Source organism: Monodelphis domestica, chromosome 4 (genome assembly GCF_027887165.1).
Source record: "Monodelphis domestica isolate mMonDom1 chromosome 4, mMonDom1.pri, whole genome shotgun sequence".
Taxonomy (NCBI): Eukaryota; Metazoa; Chordata; class Mammalia; order Didelphimorphia; family Didelphidae; genus Monodelphis; species Monodelphis domestica.
The window spans coordinates 132,506,342-132,529,904 of NC_077230.1; the positions used below are offsets into that span (position 1 = coordinate 132,506,342).

General features: G+C 35.7%; 1 protein-coding gene across 1 annotated transcript in view; it reads right to left on the reverse strand.

The window, feature by feature from the left end:
- The window catches only part of MAP3K19 (mitogen-activated protein kinase kinase kinase 19), a 75,004-nt gene extending 54,216 nt beyond the window's left edge, over positions 1-20,788 (reverse strand). Inside the window, exons 1-5 of the mRNA XM_056793765.1 lie at positions 20,501-20,788; positions 16,258-16,435; positions 14,932-15,123; positions 10,432-10,586; positions 6,179-6,294 (exon numbers count right to left, since the gene is read on the reverse strand). Coding sequence (XP_056649743.1) covers positions 6,179-6,294; positions 10,432-10,586; positions 14,932-15,123; positions 16,258-16,431 — 637 coding nt within the window. The 5' untranslated portion in view covers positions 16,432-16,435; positions 20,501-20,788. The remainder of the gene's footprint in view (positions 1-6,178; positions 6,295-10,431; positions 10,587-14,931; positions 15,124-16,257; positions 16,436-20,500) is intronic.
- Positions 20,789-23,563: the final 2,775 nt, after the last annotated feature.

Here is a 23,563-nt window from a genome sequence, read left to right on the forward strand (position 1 = left end):
GGAGGGGGGAGGGAAAGAAAATGAATCGTGTAAACATGGGAAAATATTTTAAAATAAAAAATAAAAAGAAGCTGTATAAAAATAAAAGTGACTATATGACTCTCATCACAAAAGCAGAGCAGGGACTCAGTTCTATAATCCTGCCCAGGCTGAAGTCTGCAGCAGAATAACTAGGGCAGGAATCCCAGGCCAAAAGGGGGCCCATAGTTCAGTTCTGAACCTGCAGGGTCTCTAAATGGCTGAGTCTAATAGCAGTCTAGTGAACCTTTCAACTAGATGCAAGTTCCTGACCAAGGTTTGAGTTTATCTAGGCTGAGCTTCTGTCTTCTTGAACCCTTTTTAATGCTGATCTTACAGCTCAGGGTAGAGACTAACAAGCTTTCTGTGCTCCCAAAGGGATGCAATTCAGGAATATTTCAGGAAAAAAAGTTCCCAACATAGAGCCCAAAGTCAAGAAGAAGGAAGGAAGGAAGGAAGGAAGGAAGGAAGGAAGGAAGGAAGGAAGGAAGGAAGGAAGGAAGGAAGGAAGGAAGGAAGGAAGGAAGGAAGGAAGAAGGAAGGAAGAAAGAAAGAAAGAAAGAAAGAAAGAAAGAAAGAAAGAAAGAAAGAAAGAAAGAAAGAAAGAAAGAAAGAAAGAAAGAAAGAAAGAAAGAAAGAAAGAAAGAAAGAAAGAAAGAAAGAAAGAAAGAAAGAAAGAAAGGAAGGAAGGAAGGAAGGAAGGAAGGAAGGAAGGAAGGAAGGAAGGAAGGAAGGAAGGAAGGAAGGAAGGAAGGAAGGAAGGAAGAAAGAAAGAAAGAAAGAAAGAAAGAAAGAAAGAAAGAAAGAAAGAAAGAAAGAAAGAAAGAAAGAAAGAAAGAAAGAAAGAAAGAAAGAAAGAAAGAAAGAAAGAAAGAAAGAAAGAAAGAAAGAAAGAAAGAAAGAAAGAAAGAAAGAAAGAAAGAAAGAAAGAAAGAAAGAAAGAAAGGTGATTCCACTGTAAAGAGTTATTATGGCAATGGGGAAATTCAAGACACAAATCCAGAAGAAGGAAATGGCTCAAAAATATTTATAATCAATCCATCAAAGTAAAAATACTGCTTGAATACAAATCCAAACAGAATCCCTGGAAGAGATAAAACAAGAGTTTTTAAGAGTTTAAAAAATTTTTGTAACCCCTTTCCCAGAGCCTAATAGCACAGGACTCTCTCTTTACTGATGGAGATAAAGGCCCTGACCTGTGATGTGGAATTGGTGAGGCAAGAATTTCAGTCACACTTTGGGAATCTCCAAGTGAGAGTCTTCTTCCAGGGTAGCAACAAGTAAATTTCCAGATTTGAGAATAAATATTAAATATGGAAGAGGCCAACCCCTCTTCAGGATGATAAAAGAAAAGGCTCTGGCAAGACAGAAAAGGAGGGAGTAGTTTTCATAATGTGCTATTCCCAGCTTGCTATACTAGAGGTTTCAGGGAATTTCCCCTTAGGTAAGACAAAATATTCTCTCTTGGTTGAGCTGAGTTACTCTAGTGGGAGAGCTCCTTCACTCTATACTGTCTGACATATATTCTTCTATGCAAACCTTCTCTGATTTCTGTTTTACTATCATTTGGATAAAAGGGTTTCTTTACTATTCTCTCCTTTGGGTGGGAAAGGGGTCGGGTCTTAGATACAGAGTCTGGGGTCCTCCTTTCCCCTCCAAATGACAAAGTGATAAAAAGTTAGCTCAAATTCAATCAGGTCTCCTAAAGAACAATTTTTAAGGGTCCAAATAGATATACTTCTAACCTAGTATACTCTTTTCCTGAGGATAGCAGAGTGATATCCTCTCGCCCCCAATTCCCTGCTTCTCCTCCTGGAAAGAATGGTTAGAGATGTCTATTCTGCCTCCCTTTAAGTCATACACAACAACAATCTCCTTACCACAGGTAGTCCTCATTACAACCCTAGAGCCCACCATCTCCTTTCTTTTACTCTTTCTTACATTGTAAAAACCAAAGGTGAGGGGCAGCTGGGTAGCTCAGTGGATTGAGAACCAGGCCTAGAGATGGGAGGTCCTAGGTTCAAATCTGGCCTCAGACACTTCCTAGCTGTGTGACCCTGGGCAAGGCACTTGACCCCCATTGCCTAGCCCTTAACTCTCTTCTGCCTTAGAACCAATACACAGTATTGATTCCAAGATAGAAAGTAAGGGTTAAAAAAAAAAGAATCATCAGACTCTCTGAGGGACAAGACCAAAAAAAAAAAGCCAACATGTTATATTTCAAGATATTATTAAAGAAAACTACCTAGACCTCTTGCAAATGCAAAATAGAAAAGTAGAAACTTGGGAAAGAATCCACCAGTTTTCTCCTGAAAGAAACCCCCAAATTAGAATATAATATCCAAGGAATATTATAGCCTAAATCTAGAGCTTTTGAGTCAAAGAAGAAATACTGCAAGGAGAAAAAATTTAAGTACTGAGAAGCTACAGTAAGGATCACACAAGAAGTATCAGTTATCATTTGAAAGGAAAGAAGAGCTTGGAATATAATATCCCAGAAGGTAAAATATCTAGACTTATAACCAAGAACAATTTTCTCAACAAGACAGAGTATGGTATCATAGGGGAAATGAAATTTTAATAAAATAGAGGACTGCCAAACATTCCTGATAAAAAGATCAAAGCTAATTTGAAAAGAATCAAGAGATGTACATAAAAAGGTAAATGTGATTGAGTAATCTTAAAGAAACAAATGAGGTTAAACTGTTTACAAAAATAGGGAGATGATACATGTAAAAATCTATCATCATCAGATGTCATAGAAGGGGACTAATTAGACAGAGGGCCTAGGAATGATCCTATTATGTTTCACAATCTTAAAAAAAAAAGAATGGAAAGGGAAGGGAAGAAGACTACACTGGTAGGAAGAAAAAGAAAAATAGGGGAAATTACACACCAATGAGTAGAATTAGCAGCCTCTACAAAAAGGAAAAAGGAATGAGAGAGAGAGAAGGCAACACTTGAACAACACTCTCCTCTGAACTGATAAAAGGAGGAAAGAATATAAATACACACATACACAACAGTTTACAGAAATACATTTCACCAATAGGGAAATGAGAGAAAAAAGAGTTAAGGAAAAGGTGGGTTAGGGAAGGAGGCTGGATAAGTGGGAAAGTAGATTAAGGGAAAGATTAGTCAGAAGCAAGACAAATTCTTGAAGAGGGAGCAGGAAATAAAAATATAGCATTAATGTTAAAAATGCTAACTTTTTACATATGTAAACATATATACATATATATAAATGAAAGTAAATTTTCTCAATATTACAAGAATTTATCTAATGTTAAGTTCTAGTGTTATGTGTATGGGAGAAACACTAGAAAAATTCCCAGTAAAATCATGGATGAAGCAAGCTTACCATCTCTTCACTAATATTCGACATAGTACTATGAGCATTAGCTATAGCAATAAGACAAGAAAAAATGAAGTATCTGAAAGCATAGGCAAAGAGGAAGATAATTCTCTCTGAAGATGAGATGATTAATGGAAATAATTCTTTCCTAAAGTATCAAGATACAAAATAAATCTACAAAAATTATGAGTATTTCTTTATACTATTAACAAGATCAAAAGGAAGACATAATAAGGTGAATTCCACTTAAAATAGAAACGAAATTCACTAAAGGGTTGAAAGTTAGACTGCTATGAAGCATGGGACTTATACAACTACAAAGCAATTTTCATATAAATAAAGAAAAGCCTAAATAATTGGAGTCAGTCATTTTAAGTGACCTGAACATGCCAATACAGTAAAAATGATAATATTCAATTAATATCTAGATAGTGCTATACCAATCAGATGATCAAGGGTATGCTTTATAGAATTTGATAAAATAATGAAATTCATTTCAGGAACAAAAGGTTAAAAATGTTAAGGGAAATAATGAGGAGGAGTAGAGATGAAAGGGCCTTTGACATCAGATCTCAAATTATATTACAAAACCCTAATTATCAAAACAGTCATACTGAATAAAATAAATAGGAAAGTAGATGAATGGCCATATTGGAAATATACTCCAAAAGCTATTAAAAGGAGCATGTACTTTTATCCAGCAATACCACTTCTAAGTCTATATATCCCTCCAAATGAAAGAGGAAATGGACACTATGTACAAAAACATTTATAATAGCTTTTTTTTTTGTAGTAACAAAGAACTAGAGACCAAGGGAGTTAGTGTCCATAAATGAATGGCTGAATAAATTAGGGCATATTCATGTAATAGAATTAGTATTATTGTGTTTTAATAGTAATAATAATAATAAAGGGATGATTTCAAAGAAATCTAATATGATGCAGTGTAACATGAGCAGAATAAGGAGAACAATTTAGACAGAATAATCTTGAAACACTTATGAATTCTGATCAATGCAATGATCATACATGATGATAAAGCATGCCATCCACTGAGAGAGAGGTGATAGATTTAAGATGTAGAATGAAACATATTTTTAAACATGGTCAATGAAATGATTTGTTTTGCCTAACTACAGATCTTACAAGTTTTTTTTTTCCCTCCCCAATGGAAAAAGGGAGGCTGGCTAGAAAAAACAAATGCTTATTAATTTAAAAAATAAGTAAAATTAAAGTTACATTTTTTCAAAAAGTAGATCAGTGGAAAAGAGGTGAGTCCCCAAGAATACAAACTACCTAAGAAGGGACTCTTTATTCAAAAAAATGTAGGAAAAACTAAAAAGCAATTTAGCTGGAAATAGGTAAACACTAGCATTTTATATTATGTGCCACAATATATACAAGGTGGATTAATGATCTAAATTTTAAAAGATAACACCACAAAAAACCATGAGATAGTGGAATGTTATCCATTACTGTGAATAGCTAAAGCATTTATAACCTTATAGTTTTTTTAACCCTTACCTTCCCATCTTGGAATGAATATTATGTATTGGTTCCAAGAGAAAAGGAATACTGGGAGATGTAGTTCAACAGTACAAAATTTTCTATTTATACATACCCCCCTATGATCCTTTAGGAGACCAGTCTTCCCAAAGGGATCATTTTAAACATAATCAACTTATAACTTTAAATAAAGGTACATAGAATATTACATACAATATGGGAATAAGAGGGAAATAAAAGAGAAAAAGAGAGAGCTCACCCAGCCACGCACATGGGAAAAGAGAGAGCAAGGGCGGCAAAACATCCAACAATATACAAATACACAAACATGCAAGGTGGGGATAAAGAGGAAAGGGATGCTGGGAGATGTCATTCAAAACTACAAAATTTTCTATTCATACACAGTGGATTAGGGATTTATTCAAGGGCAGACATTGACCGAGGGGCAGAGCTCAATTCAGACTTCCTGACTTTCAGGCCAGTGTTATGCTATACCATGCTGTTTCCTCTGCACCTTTGGAGCTATCCTGCCTTCTTGTCTTTCTTCACATCATTCCCTGCCATGTAAATGCCCTCCTCCTTCTTCTTATCCTTAAAGGGCTAGCTTTGGTGAAGTCTTCTCAGATGACTCAAACCCACAGTGATCTTTCCTTCTTTTGAACTCAAACTAATACTACATAATTTACTTGGCTATTATATTGTGCCTTGTGACATTTCACATGCTGTTGGCTTGTGTCATTGGTACAGGATGGCATATAAAATGCATGCTATCCTAGTTTGGCCCCATTGCCACTCTATTTCCTGTTGCCTTTATCATGAAGGGAATCTGTTCCTACTTGGTCACCTGGCCAAGGTATGGGGTTCCTCACAAGATAGTTTCAGAGGAAGATGGCAGGATAATATGCAGAATATATAGTTGTCTGAACTGCATTAAGCAGGGGATTCTGAAATTTAAAAATTGTAAAGAACTTGAAGGATGGCCTAGTTTCCATCCTGGGGGTAATCTGTGCCCCCAAAACTGTTAAAGATTTCTTTACATAATACGTTGTTTCTCCAATGCTATCGTAAACTCCTTGAGAACAAGGACCAGATCCTGTATTTTTCTATATATATCACAATCTCACTGTGCATGGTATTCACTCACTGTCATGCAGCAGGTATTCAATAAATATAGATTGATATTATTTTATTTACGAAAATAGGTTCATTAGAAATGTGATAAGGGTTCATAAAATTTTGTTGTTTTTTTTAACAGATCCCCCCCCTTTTTTTTTGCTAACATAAAGGAGGAGTGCTTACCTAGTTTGGGCAAAGAATTCATTAGTATATCCAGTAATTGTTGTTTCTTTGAACTTTTTATTTGTGATACATAATGCATGGCTGATTTTCCATTAACATCACAGAGCTTGGGATCTCTAGAATGGAATAAAACAAAAACCAAAAGATCATCCAATTAATTCTGTGAAAAAAGAATTTTACTGGCATGACAATGTCATTTTTTAAAGGATAACTCAAATTATCAAAAATAATCAGATATTTCAAAATATATTTTTCAGAGTATCAACAATTTTGAATTATATTTCCTTTGAAACCTATTCCTTTCCCTGACTTCCATCTCTCAGTTAAAGGCATCCAAGTTATTGTTGGCTCCTTCCTATGACACCATATCCATTCAGTCACTGAGGGCTGTCAATTATCTCTATAATATTTCCCATATCGATCCCCTTTCTACCATTTCCCCATAAGGTCCTCAATAATCTTCTCCAGACAAATATAATTAGTAGCCTCTTAAACTGTCTCCTTACTTTAACTCTCTATTTCCTCCAATCTATCTGACTTATTGCCACCAGATGAATCTTCCTAATTTAATCATTCCCTTTCTCAAGAACTTAAAAAAATTTTTCTCAGTCCTTATCAGTGATAGCCTGAATTTCTTCTCCTACTATGAAAAGCATTCCCCAGCTTGAGTCCAAGCTATCTAGCTAGCCTTTTATCACACTATTTCTCCTCAGGCATTTATTCTGCCCACTAGAACTACTTTGAAATATCTTCCATGTTACTTCTCTGTAACCCCACTTTTGCACTTAACTATCCCTACTGGCCTTCTTATGCTCTTTCCTTTTCCTTTATTTGTTGAAATTCTATTCATTTTGTATAGCTCAGCTCAAATGCTTTCTTTTCCATGAAATCTTTACTTGTCCTCAGCTAGAAATGAATTCTCCCTCTTGTGAACTCTCAGGTCACATTATTTGTACTCCTCGTGTATTCATCATGTTCAATTTTATAGTTATTTTTTTTTAGATTTATCAATTAGTTTTATTTTTTTCAAATAACAAGCACTCACCCATTTTACATCAGAAAAACCTTCTGAAATTGGTATTGTCACAATAGGAAAGTTAGAAAAGTCTGAACCACAAAGAAATAAATCATCACCCTGTATGTATATAATTTACCCCATATCTAGTTCCCTCTTTCCCACCCCCATTAAAGGTTATTTTCCCTGTTCACTTTGATAATTTTTTATAGTTATTTTTGCATGTTATATGATTATGACATCATAGATTTGGGTCTGGAAAAGACCTTAGACTGCTGAATTTTTTTTGAAGGATCTTGTATAAGTTTATTTCAACCTGTAGAAAAAGCCAGTGAAACTTTTTTTAAAAGAGTAAATCAGGCAAGTAGGACTTAGTGGCATGTTAACTGTTTTCATGTCTGTTTTTGAAAATCTGTGCTTTGATCTGTCTATGTATGCAAGCAAGGATTTTATAAAGAAAACCTCTATATGATTTATGCATGAGAACTTTTCTGCCTCTCTTCCTGTGTTCTTATTTTTTTTTATTTAGTCAATTTAGAACATTATTCCTTGGTTACAAGAATCATATTCTTTCCCTCCATCCCCTCCCCCACCCCTCCCATAGCCAATGCGCAATTTCACTGGGTATTACTCATGTCCTTGATCAGATCCCTTTTCCACTTTGTTGGTGTTTGCATTGGGATGTTCATTTAGAGTCTCCATCCCTAACCATGTACCCTCCACCCATGTAGTCAAGCAGTTGTTTTTCCTCGGTGTTTTTACTCCCACAGTTTTTCCTCTGAATGTGGATAGTGCTCTTTCTCATACATCCCTCCAAATTGTTCAGGATCACTGCATTGCCACTAATGGAGAAGTCCATTACGTTCAATTGTACCACAGTGTATCAGTCTCTGTGTACAATGTTCTCCTGGTTCTGCTCCTCTCGCTCTGCATCACTTCCTGGAGGTTGTTCCAGTCTCCATGGAACTTCTCCACTTTATTATTCCTTTTAGCACAATAGTATTCCATCACCAACATATACCACAATTTGTTCAGCCATTCCCCAATTGATGGGCATCCCCTCATTTTCCAATTTTTGGCCACCACAAAGAGTGCAGCTATGAATATTCTTGTACAAGTCTTTTTCCTTATTATCTCTTTGGGGTACAGACCCAGCAGTGCTATGGCTGGATCAAAGGTCAGACATAGACTGATGAATTTAATTTCCTCATTTTACAGATGAAGAAACTGATGCTGAGAGAAATTAAGTGATTTGTCCAGAGACATACAGAAAGTGTCTGAGTTAGGATTTGAACTCAGGGTTTACTGGCTCCAAGTCCACCACTCTACCCATTCTGCCATCTTGTTGCCTCATCCCTCCTTATCTGAAGAGAAGCAATGTGGCAGGGTAGAAAGAGCACCAGGTTTAGATTCAGAAGACTTGGGTCTAAGTTACAGCTTGGATATTCAGAGGTATAACTGAGACCAAAATGGGGGTGGTGATATTTATACTATCACTCTTTTCTCTCAAAATGTGAATTTAAATTATTTGATTGTTATTCAGCTATCTAGAGAAAATGCGACAGTGCCCCTGTGAACTGTATTACAACTTGAGCAGCCTAAATGAAACCTGAGAACAACCAACTAACTAATCAATGATGCAATTCAACATTTTTTAAGTGTCTACTACACACAAGGCACTGTGCTTGGCATTAGGTGAGGTGGTTCAAAGATGAAATTAAACAGTTTCTGCCCTCAAGGAGCTCATAGTCTAGGAGAGACAAGACATGTACACAAATAACTCTGATGCAGATTACAGCATAAGTGTGTAGCTTGGTGAAACAATGGATACAGCCCTGAGCTTGGAGTCAGGAAGATTTGAGTTCAAATCCAACCTTATATACTGCCTAGCTGTGTGGACTGGTCACTTAACCACTGTTTGCCTCAGTTTCCTCATCTGTAAAAATGGGGATAGTAACAGCACCTACCTTCTAGTGCTGTGTGAAGATCAAATGAAATAATATTTATAAGATACTAAGTGCAGTGCCTGGCACATAGTAGGCACTGCTGAAATGTTAGCAAAACAGAGAGATTTCTTTTTAATTCTTACCTTTCATCTTGGAATCAATACTGTGTATTGGCTACAAGGTAGAAGAATGGTAAGGGCTAGGCAATGGGGGTTTAGTGACTTGCCCAGGGTCACACAGCTGGGAAGTGTCTGAGGCCAGATTTGAACCTAGGACCTCCCATCTCTAGGCCTGGCTCTCAATCCACTGAGATACCCAGCTGCCCCAGAGAGATCTTAACAAAGAGTTGAGTCAGATTTAAAGGAAGAGGGCTCCCATGTAGTTTGAGAGATTAGTTCTGCCTTAAAAGGAGGGAGAGATTTCAAAAGGCAGAAATGAAGGGAGAGATCACCATTTCAGGCACTTGGGCTGAAAAATAAGCCAATACAACACACAAAAAATAAATAAGAAGAGTACAGAAACCAGAGCCCGCTGTTTCTGTCACTCCGCGTGCATCTCAGGGGCAAAGACAAAGATCCAATAGACATCTGAATTATTACCACTTTTTGTAATCATTTGTATAGAATGAGAAATATGACAAAAAGTGGTAGAAATCTTACAGCTCAACCTCAGAGATGTGCAATGACTTACATGCTGCAGGAGCACGGTAATGGTAATCATCACAATATTTAGATAGTGCTTTAAGTTTTGCAAAGTGCTTTGCAAATATCATTCCATTTTATCCTCACAACAACTCTGGGTGGGAGCCAGCCAGCCAATAATATCTGGGAGGTGGGTGCTATTATTATCTCCATTTTTACAGATGAGGAAACTGCAGAACAAAGTAGTTAAATGATTTTCTCAGCATCACACTGATAGCAAGTATCTGAAGCTAAATTTGAACTGAGGCACTCTGTTCATTGTACCACCTAGCTGCCTCAGATCCCACCAGAGAGGAAGTCAAAGAGCTTGGTTTCAAATCCTACCTCTATCATTTACTACATGTACAATCTTGGGCAAAGCACTTAATTACTCCTGTTCTCAGTTTCCTCATCTGTTAAATGGGAAGACGGAACAAAATCTAAGGTCTTCCTTACCTCTAAATCTATATTCCTAATAATAGTATAGTTGATATGAAGACATAGCTTTATTGTTTCAAAACAAGGCACTGTTCCTAAGTTTACAAACCATTTCAGGATTCAATTATTCTTTAGTTTCTTTACCATTGTTTAGTTAGCCACACTCGTACTCACGCATTATGCTTGAGAAGTTCTGAAAGAAGTTCAATGGGCCTATACTCTGTTAACATATCAAGGCTTTCAAAGAGGTCAACATCTCTCACTGCCAGCATCAGAGGAGTCAATCCATGTTGATTTGGGAAATTTATATCCAAGAATTGTTCCGAAGCCTTAAAAAAACAACAACAACCCTTTCATTTTTTTTCTGTCATTTCTACCTTCCCCCGCTTTGTTCATTCATATGTTGACTGCTTTCTTGAAATGATTCTATTACTTATATTACCTTTAGCATATTTTTCTCTTAATAGCTGTTCTTTCATTCTTCTAGTATTAAAGGAAAATGGTGCCTTGCCTCATGTTGTATTCCTTGCTACCCCTCAGAAGAATGTGAACTTTAAAGGGCAGAATCGGTTTTGTTCTCATCTTTGTAACTGCAGACATAACACAATGCCTTGAATACAGAAGGGACTTGAGAGATACTTTTCACTGGAAGCTAAACCTTTACTGGTGTCCTTGATAAAAAGATATTCCCTAATTATAGAAGTACTCCATCCAGATCTATCCTCTACAAGTATCTTCAATCTCACCTTCTTTCCCTTTACTTTCCAAACATGGTGAAATCATTATTGTTTTGATAAGGCTTTTCCTTGGTTTCCCTATCCTCCTGTATCTATCATGCTATTTCTTTTCTTGCTTTCACAAATAAACTTTACAAACAAGTGGCAGAATTTATCTTTGCTACTCTTCAAACTCCCATTTCACAGTCTCTCTCACTTTCCTCTAGACACCTATCCTTTGATTCATTCTTTTTTTTTTAAGCCCTTCCCTTCCATCTTGGAATCAATATTGTGTATTGGTTCCAAAGCAGAAGAGTGGTAAGGGCTAGACAATGGGGGTTAAGTGACTTGCCCAGGGTCACATAGCTGGGAAATGTCTGAGTCCAGATTTGAACCTAGGACCTCCCATCTCTAGGTTTGGCTCTCAATCCACTGAACTACCCAGCTGTCCCTCTTTGATTTATTCTTAGACCACCATGTAATGGGTTACAATGAACCTTTTATACATGAAGAGGCCTACAGCCAATAGTCAAGACTTTGGAAGGGGAGATCTAACAATAAAGTTGAACCAAACTATGCAAGGAATGAATTATATATGTGAGTTCTCTTCCAGCTCCCAAATTCTATGATATCGTGAGGGTCTAAGGAGAAAAGAAAAAGTCTAAAAAAATTACTGCGGGGAATGTAGACCATCAATGAGTATAGGCAAAAGATTATCAAAATATCAGCAAAGGACCAACTGAAGTTAAGAATCATATCTGTAGGAAATGAAATCAACTTGATTTCTTGGTTTTTTCCCATTGGTTCTCATTATCTAGGGAATAGGAATAGATGAAACAAATGTTGGGTGTTACCTGATTTTGAGGATTAACAGGTCAACAATGGCAAAAGTGTGGGTGATATGAGTAAGAAGAGATTATTGATGGTAGTGAATGACTTAAAGTGGCAGGCTATAAGGACAAGACTAGATCAGACAAATGAAGTCATAGTGGGGAAGATCTAACTTTAAAGAACTATGGTTTTCATTAAAGAGCTTTCTATGTGGCATATGATTGCTACTTCATCCAGCTAATTCAGTACTAGAAATTCACCAAGTAATCTAGCTTGCATACCTATGTTGACTAAAACCAGTGGATAGTTCCCAGATTTCCACTTCATTGCAATAGTAAAGATGCCGCTGAAACATTTCTGTCTTGGTTTCCCCATGGGCAAAATAAAGGTAATATTACCTCAGACCGGTGCTGAGGGAATTAATTAGTTATCTTTTTTTCATTCTCTGAAAAGAAACTACTTTATATCAGTGTTTGTTATTATTAGTTTGAAACAACATAAAAAGGTAAGAGCTGGAAATAGACTTGCTGCTGTAAGTGATTCATTCAATATTGCTCAATAGTTACTTATCTCTTAATCTGAGTACAGTAATCAGAATCTCTACTAATCCATACAGATAGACTTCATTGGTGAAAACTGTCTGGTAAAGCATTCTAGATTTACAGCACAAAATCTGTTATCATCAAATACCATTACAAAAAAAATCACCTCGTAGCAAAAGCATTTCCAAACCTGACTTTGTATTCATTTGTCTATATTTATATTGACATCTCTTATTATCTAGTATACCTATAAAGAGAATACAAGCTTTTTGAAGGCAGGAACTCTTGCTTTTTTTCTTGTATTCCTAGTTCCTTTGCCTAGGACCACCTTCCACAAAGGAGATACTTTAAAAAAATAATTTTTAATTGATGACTTTTAAAAACTATCACCATAGTTTCCCCCAATATCATTCCCTCGCCCCCTTCCAGAAAGCCATCCCATATAACAAATAGTATTTTTACAGACAAAAAGAAGGGGAAAAATCAGAGTAACTAATTAATTCATTGAAAAACTCCAAAAATATGTGCAACATATAATACAATAAAGTTGTTTTTAAATGTTGGCTGTATTGAATTCAGTTGCATTATATTGTATAGTACTGAACTGAATTGAATTGAACAGAATTAGGGACAACCATCAATACAACAAAATTCTAGCACCACGAACATTTGAATGGTCGCTTTGAGTTTATTGTAACTAGACATGTTTATTAACTGACTAGCATGCATGATCCTCAATTTTTCACATGTCCAATTGTTTAAACTTTAAGAGAATAAGAAGAACTGTCCTTGCTATAATGTTATCCATTAGAAATTTTCCCATTTCCAATTTTTCAACCTCCATACTAGGGGTTCTTAAGCTTTTTCTATGTCATGGACCTCTTTGTAGTCTGATAAAGCCTATGGGACCCTTCCCAAAATGATGTTTTTAAATGTATAAAATAAAACATAGGATTACAAAAGAAATAGATTATACTGAAACTATTATCTATCTATCTAACTATATATATTATATTTTAAACAAATTTATAGACTCCTGTTATGGAAATGCAGTCAGTTATCATTAATAAAACAATTTGCTTTCAGGTCACCAGTAATAAATGTCTTGGTTTATATATTTGTTTTTACAAGATGTCAGGAAAAAAGACCTGAAAGAATATGGGTAGCTGAAGGATTCAGGAACATCCGATATTCCTGAGCTTACTAATGAAAAAGAATCCAGTTTTTTTAAATGAGATATCCAAGAAGGGACTTCTTTCATTTTAGTATTTGAAAGGATCAGTAATTTCACCAATTCAAGGGGTATTTCCATTGATACAGATGATAGCCCTTCTGTGATCTAGTATTTAGTTTCAGAAGTTGCTATCATCAAAAAATTCCCATTTTATCCATTTTTACATAGTAGGTACTTAATCATTTTTTATGGAACTAAATGACCTGGCAGCCAAACTTCTAGTGACAAACATTTTATAGTAGAATTCCTATATAGCTAGGTGGTACAGTAGATGGAGTCCTGGGCAAGTCAAGAAGTCCTGAGGCCAAATATGGCCCCAGATACTGGTTGTGTGACTCCAAGGAAATCACTTAATTGCTGATTGCCTCAGTTTCCTCAACTGTAAAATGGAGATCGTAATAGTACCTACCTCCCAGGGTTTGGTGTAAAAATCAAATGAGATAAGAGTTATAAAAAGTGTAAAACACTTCCTATGTGTCTTGTATAACATCTTTCTCCTATATTAAGGTTTTTTTGTGTGTTGATCAATGCCCCCAAATAAATGAGACCTGGAAATATTTTTACTAAAAGTGATTTTGCTTGTAATATTATTTATTGTAATTTAGCAAGCTCTTATTTATTATTGTTATTCCTTTTATTATTTTTAATATTTTATTCATATTATTTGACCTATAATTCTAGAGCACTTTCATACATATCATTCTTATTAAAAAACTTATGTAGACTGCTCTTTACAAAAGACATATATGGTCTATCAGCAGGCAGATACTCAAAGCCTTTCTTTTTTATAAGCCCCACTAGAGATTGTGTTCTATTGACACAGCTTTCAAAAATCCAGATTTACCTCCTTGCATAATGAAACATTGAAGTAAAAATGTAGTGAAGGCTCCTGAAGTTACCCATCAAAATATTTGTTCATGCCTTCTTCAATAAAAATAAAAAACTTATTGTGCAACTGCTTTCTGCCTCTCTCTTCTAAGATGAAGGATAACCGCTTTGAGTCCAAAGGGATCTAAATAGCAATCACACAAATGGCAATTATGGCAAGGGAACACCTTGGAGCAAGTTGATGTCAGTCCCAAAGGTTCTTCCTTAGAGTAGGCACTTCCCATGTGTCTTGTATGACATCGTCTAGCAACCAGCTTGGGGAAAATGGAAATAGTTTGCTGTGCTCTTCGTGTGTATCATATTCCCTTCTCTCACTGCACTATCCTGTTTTACACTCTGTTGTTATTATCTTTTCATATTTTTGTCTGATACTTCATATTGGGAATGACTTCTTTTCATTAAAAAAGGAGGAATCCCCTTTATCCACAAAAGAAACACACAATCAAATTTTACTTTGACTAACCAGCAAGTCCTGAAGTTGCTGCAGGTCCCCTTGCCAGGAAATTTGAAGCAATTGCAAATGAGGCGCTCGGGTTCCATGGATGGCCAAGAGAAGCTGCTTTTGGACAGCATTGTTAGCTACATGAACGGCTGTCTGATTACAGTAGTTACAGAGTGTTATGTCTGCTCCCTTTTCCAAAAGAAATTCAACAACCTATATCAGTACAAAAAAGTCACAATTATTATTTAATGTTTGTTGACTTTTAACAATGTATTCAGCAAATACAAAATACTGACACATAGCTGTGATTAATCTAATAGAAGAAAAGGATGAAAAAATGCATCTGATCCAAACCAAGGCAGGTGAATTAAAGGTTGACAATAATTAACCCAAACATTTTCAAACTGTCAAAAGAACAAAGCAAATGGCTTCCAACAGGGGCCCTCTTCATATTTTGGGGACTCAATGTCTATAGCAGTATTTGCCAAAGTTGAGGCTTTGACTTTTGGGAAGCCAGACCTATAACGATAAATGGACTTTAACTTTGTTCATGTTTGACTTGGATATAAAAACATGAAATGATCAGATTTTAGGATCATAGAATAATGACTGTGCAAAATACAATCATGGCAGAGTCATCCCTAAGTAAAATGTTTGAGTAACAGAAATTTATTATTTTTAGCTTTATTGGCCAATTTAACTACTTCTCTCCTTTCATAGCACCTGCTCACCTCTTCCCATTCTCTTTATCCCAGATCTCTGGTATGAGAAAGCTTTTTTTTCTTATTCATTCTATCAAAACCTGCTCTCAGGAAAGTATCTTGTAAACATTCATTCTAGATGGATAAAGTATGTTTTACCTCTCCCTTGAACATGGGAAATATACCTTTATTTATAGCACTAGCACCTAAAGGATGCTGAAGAGAGGGAAAGTTTTTTGGATTGTTGACTGGTTATTCAACCTATTTTTAGAAATAATACTGACCAAAATATCTTTTAGCATTCCCTTCCTACTTCCTCCACCACCAGATGATCCTGCACCTCCATTCCAGAGAGATGGGTGATTATCTTATTATTAAAACATGTCATTCTATGAATCCTTTGTCATGTAATAGAGAGAATAAGGGAAACCACAATGATCTGCTGGGTTGGGGTCCTTCCTATTATCATAAGCATGCTTTCTGGCCCCTTCCTGTGAAAACCAGGACAAAGGTCTTCTTTATCTTCAAGAAAATGTCTCAATCTAGCAGTTCAACAGAGTTCCCTTGATTTTCCCAGATACACTAAAAAAAAAGATTCTTCTTCCTGTGCATGTAACAAGAAAAAATGAAAACCTCAGATTTTTACCTCTATTAAATTTCTTTCTGCAGCAATAATGAGGGCTGTATTTCCAGTTGTGGGGTGCTGAAAATCTAAGTTTCCAAGAATGGAATGAACTTTAGAAATATGGTTGCTGATGAGTTCCACATCACCTCTTGAAACACCCTCCAGGAAATCATGAATCAGTTTGTTTTTATTCATCTTTCTAGTTTCATAAAGGGGGGGAGAAGAAAAAGGTTTAAGTATATCACAATAATAGATAAGCAAAGCTTGTGCTTCCTTTTACTTTCACTTTTGAAAACCTTTATTTCCCCATCCTATGATTTCATTTGTATAGGGAGAACTATGTGAAGAAACTACCTCTACCAATGCTATTTGGCAACTGTCCCACAATGCATAGTTTTAGAATGTTGCCTGGGGAAATGAAAAGTTAAGAGAGTTGCCCAACATCATAGCTAGTAAATATCAGGGGCAAGATTTGAACCTAAGTCTGCCTGCAGCCGGCCCTAATCCTCTATATTGCATTACCTCTTTGTTTAAAGATCTACCTATTGAAACTTATATTTATGAATCTACCATTTACACATATATACATTTTATTTGTATTTATTTATTCACAATAGTAAACCACTGGAAACTAGAGAGGCACCCACATATTGGGGAATTGCTAAATTATGGTATATGAATGAAGTAGAATATTATTATGCCAGAAATCACAAAATGGATAGTTTCAGAGGAAACTAATTTATGAGCAAATTCAGAGTGAAGTGAATAGAATCAGGAGGACAATTTATATAATATCTCTAACATTATACCAAAAAAGCAGCATAGAAAACTTTAGAATTCTGACTGGGTCGTTAACAAAACACAATTCTTTAGGACTAAAAATGAATCATGCTACCCATCTTCTGATAGAAAGGGGATGAACTCAAAATGAAGAATAAAATGAACATTTTTGGTCATGGCCTATGAGAAAATTTCCTTCATTTGCCTATGAATAGTTATTCTAAGCATTTTCTTTTCCATTTTTTACTCCTTTGGGAGGGAATAAAATAGGAGAAAGAAAGAAAAATGCTTGTCAATTGAAAAGTTAAAAAAAATTAACTCAAGTTCTAACCCCAAAAATATCATTCTTCCCCTACAAAGCATTACCCCATAAAATTTAAAATGCCCTACGACTATAGACTTTTGCTTTTCTAAAAGAGGCTATTCGTTTTGGTTAGACTCTTTAAATGGGATGTGTTTAACTCATTCACTCAAACAATTGCTCAACAAGGCTTCCATCTATGCCCAATGATGAGCAAGGTAGTGAAATATATGCAAAAGAAATGAGAAAGACACTTTCTGTTCTCTGCAAACTTATAAATGCATTTTGGAAGATTCATGCATACTTGACATAATTAAACAGCAGTGAAATGTAGTGTACGATTAAGTGACATAATAATTTGGAGAAACGATAAATGCTGTGGGAGTTCAGATACAGGGGAGGTCAATACAAGTTGGAAAAATTGTGTAAAGTGTCTTGGAAGAGGTGGAATTTGAAATGAAGCTTGACGGATGAATAGAGCTTGGATTGGTTGACACCTAGAGGCAAAGTAAGAAGAGTAATAGGGGGGAAAGATAGTATGGAGTAGAACAGCACAAGCAAAACATTCGGGGGAGGGAAGTAACATGAAATGGGTTAGTTGGCAAGAGAGGCACCAGATGATGGAAACTCCCATATAGCAGAATGAGGTGCTTAAACTTTATTCTGAAGATAAAAAGAGGTCATTAGAGGATTCTGAGTGGGAGAAATAGATGTTTTAGGATCAACTACATTCACCTGGAAAAAAAATTTGTTAAATGGTTTAGGGGAGAAAAAGATTAGAGACAGAAAGACTGGCTTGGTCAAATTCAAGAAGTCTAAGTCTGAGGTCAGTGAGGCTCATACTAAAACAGTAGTTTTAAGAAAAGGGGCGAAGTATTGAAATGGGGACTACTTCCCAAAAAATCAACAGTATTTGTGACTGAATATAGAAGAAAGGAGAAGAGAGTCAAAGATGGCTCCAACATCTCAGGCCCAGGTGGCTGGAGAGTAGTGGTGTCATTAATGGAAAGGGAGAAGTTGAGAGAGATCCATCACTGGGTGGCATGTATTATTTCCATTATATAAAAAGTGAAACTAATATTTTTCAGTAACAGAATGGACCAAAAAACCAAGCTTCTAGTTTCTAGGCTTCCAAAGAAATGGTAATCAAGCCCCTCAATCACTCTTACAATTCAATTTGCTTTCTAATCAACTGATTATCATGACCACTTTCTGTTTACTTTTACCTTCTTTTCATCACCATGAAGAATGAGCTGTAACTTTCTCTCTAGATTTTGTATTTTCTAATTTTTTAAGTAAATGTATTTTAAAATATCAAATCAGTCCCTTCAGATCTTCCCCTACTTATATTCAAAGTGATGCAATGTCTAGAAGAGCTAAATTAAACACTTCTAATGTAATGCAATCCAGAATGGGAGCATTTAAGAAGTGTGCCTGACTGTTTTATTCTGCCTCAAAAAGAAGCAGAAATTTGGTTGATTGCTGTCACTTAATCATAATCATCATAATCATTAACATTTACTGAGCACCCAGTGAGTGCCTAAAACTGCAGTAGGGGCTGGCTGAGGGAATAAATGAGACTTGATCCTGGCCCTGGGGAATTTTCCTATCTAATGTATATTCTTGTCTCATCATATTTTGGCAATTGCTTTGTATCTTGAATTTATGTTCTTGTTTTTCGAAATGCAAGTATTGAAAAAAGGAAATAACTCTCTGAAACAAAAGATAATTAAGGTCTTTGGTGACTCTTCTTGTCCTTTCAAAAAAGCTGACATTCAAATATTCCAAAAGCAGCTATAAATAAGACACCTGATATTTATATCATCCATTTAAAAATGAAACAGGACAAAGAACTTTTTAAATAATTGGTTTTTTCCCAAGAGCTACATTCCATCTGTCTCTCTCTTGCCTCCGAATGAAATGACACAATCTCATCAAGGATTTGTGGTGACTTAATTCTTTACAATGTGACACTCCTAGGAAGTATTTTAAGTAGTATGTGGCATCTTCAGTCTAAAATCAAAATTAGGTTTTCAAATTGTAGCACAACCCTTGAATTCAGTTCAAAATGATTATTCCTAAAGGAACCCAAACCAAATATTCATTATAGGGCAGAATATATTCATGCTCCTGTTCACTTCCACATTTCTTTAAATTAGTCATTCAAGAGGGATAGAGTCACTCAAGGAAAGTAAGCTAAAAGGTAGCAGGGCTTCTATATGCAATTTGCTCTTTCAGTTTAAGCAAAATGACACCATGTTGCTTTTGGGACCTTTATACAGTGGATTTTCTTGCTAAGCTGCTTCATAAGAAAGCATGTACTCAGTTTTCCTTTTGGAATTGAGTTACTCCATGATTTTAAACAGTCTCTTCTCATACCAGGGATGCTTTTAGGTTTGTTCAGAATCTTTTTAAGCCTTTTCTTTGATGTTAGTTTACATATATGCTTGGTTTGCTTATTTATTGAATTCAGAATTTGTAAAATAAGAATTTTTGTTTGAGGAGGGGATGAATGTCTTTTGTGTACTTAATCAAGGCCTTCATTTGATGAGTCTAAAATCCATATTAATGTAAATGGTTTTCCATTTTTTAATATTCACAACATATCTAAAAATACAGGAAGTACTTATTAATTATACAGCCAAGAGAATGGATTTAACTTAAAAGGTTTGGGAGAAGTGAAGTTAACATATTCTACTAACTTGTCACCAGAAAAATAAAAAATAATCACAATATATTTCAATAAAATCTTATTTATCTACACATTAATCAGTAAATATTTATTATATCTTTTCATTGTTTGTCTCCTTGCTGGTTAAAGTTGATCCTAAAGTTTGGGAGATCTTTTCATGAAAGACTATAATGAATTGCCACATTTTTTTTTAAATGGAAACATCTCAAAATTAAGGAGTTAAATTTTTTTACTTATTAATTTACTTATTAAATGCTTACTATTAAATGTGTTAAGAAAATACTTATTACTATGCTAAGGAAAGCAAGACAGTCCTTGCTCTCAAGGTACTGTTATTTGGAAATAACATAGATACAGCTAAATCCATGCTTAACCACAAGGATAAGCATCCCTTTTTAAATTTTAAATTTTAAATTAATTTTTTAATCGATAAGAAAACTTCTGTAGCTCATTCTCTGACAATGAACAAAATACTGAAAGATATGTCTTACCTATGGCTTGTTTTGCCAAGGGAGTTTACATACAGTTGGAAAGACACCAAATGAAAAGGCAGCCTGTCATCATCTTAATCCACTGTTGCACTGATTGACTGAATAGTGGTCCATTCACACTTTCGCAGATGATCCACTGAAAAAAACGCCATTGACTTGGATATTGTTCTTTAATCTTCTTGAAGGTTGAATTGTCCAAAGTAGTTTTTGTAACTAAAGCAAATTCCTCCTTCATAAAACCCTTCAGTTAGCTACTATGAGACTGGTTAGTGTACAGGCTGTCACCCAGGCAACCATCCACTGTGCATTTAGCTTGGAGAATTGAAAGCTAGACAGTCTAATCCAAGAAGGAAAATAGGTAAGGCTTCTTACCAACTGGTTGCCATTTCAAAGGTTCTATTTAAATGATTAGAAAAGGGCAACCCTTGACTCTTTCTAGCATCACAATTATGACTATTTTTACTTTAACATTTTTCTCTAAGAAACACACCTTTAACATATTTACAGTCTGATATAGAAGTACTGTTTCAAAATAAAATTCAAGTTACAATTATGATGTGATTGCATAAAATCACTTAGAGTGGAGTTTGTATAAATAGTGCCATAGTTGGAATAACAGTGACTAGCAAATCCAAGCAAGAAATACTATTTTTTTTTTAAATTTTACTCAGGAAAGCTGGTCATCCCACAGCAAAAACAGGTGCTTAGTGGCTTATGTTTTTGCCTGCTGTGAGTCACTTGGACCAAGAGGACTTCAAATGATGGTTCAGAAAAACATTCACGATAAAATGAGCACAGGAAACAAAGCAAAATGTTCCATGGCATTTTGCAACTGATGATTTGTCACCACTATTTCACATTGGAAAGGCTCAGAGGTTTTTCCACCAAAGACTATGACTTTAAGAGCTCTTTACTTTCTTTCTCTTTTGATTCTTTTTTTCCTCTGTGGTATATTTATCATAACAAACAATCAGTTATGAAACTAGGGAGATGTAAGCACTAAAGAGAATGAATGAGGGAAAAAGAATGGGGAAAAAACATTTATTAAACCCTTACTATGTGCTACTAAGCTCTGGGGATATAAATGGGGGGAAAAAACATAAAGTAGTCCTTGATTGCTCTCAAGGATTTCACACTCAAACTCAGGGAAATCCAATGCTTATAAAAAAAAAGTTCAGCGGGAGGGTAGATAGCAAGGGTCTTAATGGAGGATGAACAGATCAGATGATAGTTCCTAGGGGTTTGGGTAGGATAATGCCAGGGCAAAGGGTAAGCAGGACAAGAAGGACTTTAGTATGCAGTGGCAAGACAGATGATATGATATGACTGTCCTCTATCTTGCCAGAATCTTAGAGACGCTGATTCTGAGCTTATCCAAGTAATGTGAACAACTATGTTGTTCTTCCAGTCTTTCTCCATCCTGGAACAACTAGAGATGGGGAAAGTAAAGGCAATGAGGGAGGGTGCTTCTAGGCTGGTAGGTTTAGCTGCATATGGGGGGAAAGGGGGATACTCATAGGAACAAGAAAAAAGGTATGAAGGTTTCAGCTTAAACATATGTAAATTCACTGATTCATTTGTAATTGGGGTCTGACACATGTAAAGACCCCATTAATTTCCTAAGATAGCATCTCCATAAGGAGAATGCTAGGTTGCTGCTTCTAGCAAAATTGCAAGGATTGGAGCAGGCATGGATGTTTGGTAAAGGTTCAGGTTGGCCTACCACATGTTTAGGAGGAGCCTTTTTCCATTTGCTATGCAGCCAGAACTGTTGGTATTTTCAAAAGTGCATGAGACAGCAATCCCTATAACTTTTCTATAATCCCATCCAATATTCCAAAGCAACTCCTTCACTAATAGCTTCTGTTGAGAGGACCATGCTTTAAGGGGAAGAGCTCTGGGACTTTCTCTCTCCTCCCCACAAGGCCAGTTCCCAAGAAATGTGTTTGGATTCTTGACCTTTTCATTCATTTTTTTTTTTCAATTTTAGGTATAAAGAGTAGAGTTTCCAATCTGAATTAGGAGTGTGAACCATGAGCATCTAGGAGTCCAGGAATCCAGGTTAACTAAGTGTTGCAACCAGCTCAGATCCAAAATGCCATGAGGGGCAAGGGGCTAAGACTACAACTCAGAAGAAGCCAGAAGCAAAGCTACCTTTGGATATGAATGTGGTAGGAAAAGTACTGTGTAGGAACTGAGCTAAATTGTGAGCCTACTTACCTCCATTCCCCCAATCTAAGGTATTATGATGAATTATGCCATATTATGGGGAGGTGGAGAGTATTTTTTTCCTAAATCCCTCAGAATTGTTCTGGATCATTGTATTTCTGTTAGTAGCAAAGTCTATCACATTAGATCATTTCACAATATTGCTGTTACTGCTTTACAATGTTTTCCTGGCTTTGCTTATTTCACTCTGCATCAGTTTACGTAGGTCTTTCCAGCTTTTTCTAAAATCATCCTGTTTATCATTCCTTATAGCATAATAGTATTCCATCAGCCATTCCCCCAACTGAGGGACTTCCCTTTGATATCCAATTCTTTGCCACCACAAAAAGAGCTGCTATAAATATTTTTGCATAAATAAGACCTTTCCCATTTTTTTTCATCTCTTTGGCATATAGACCTAGTAGTGGTTTTATCATATCAAAAGATATGCATTATTTTATAGTCCTTTGGGCCTAATTCCAAATTGCCCTACAGAATGGTTGGATCAGTTCACAATTCCACCAGCAATGCATTAGTGTCCCGATTTTGTCACCTTCCCTCCAACATTTATCATTTTCCTTTATTGGTTAATCTGTGAGGTATGAGGCGGTGCCTTGAAGTTGTTTTCATTTGCGTTTCTCTAATCAAGAGTGAATTAGAAGTTTTTTCATATTATTATTATTATTATTATTAGCTTTGATTCCTTTGACCATTTATCAATGGGAAATGACTTGTAGCTCTTTATATATTTGAGAAATGAAACCTTTATTAGAGAAATTTTTCATAAAATGTTTCCCACTTTGTTGTTTCCCTTCTAATCTCAGATGCATTGGTTTTCTTTTAAATTTAATATAA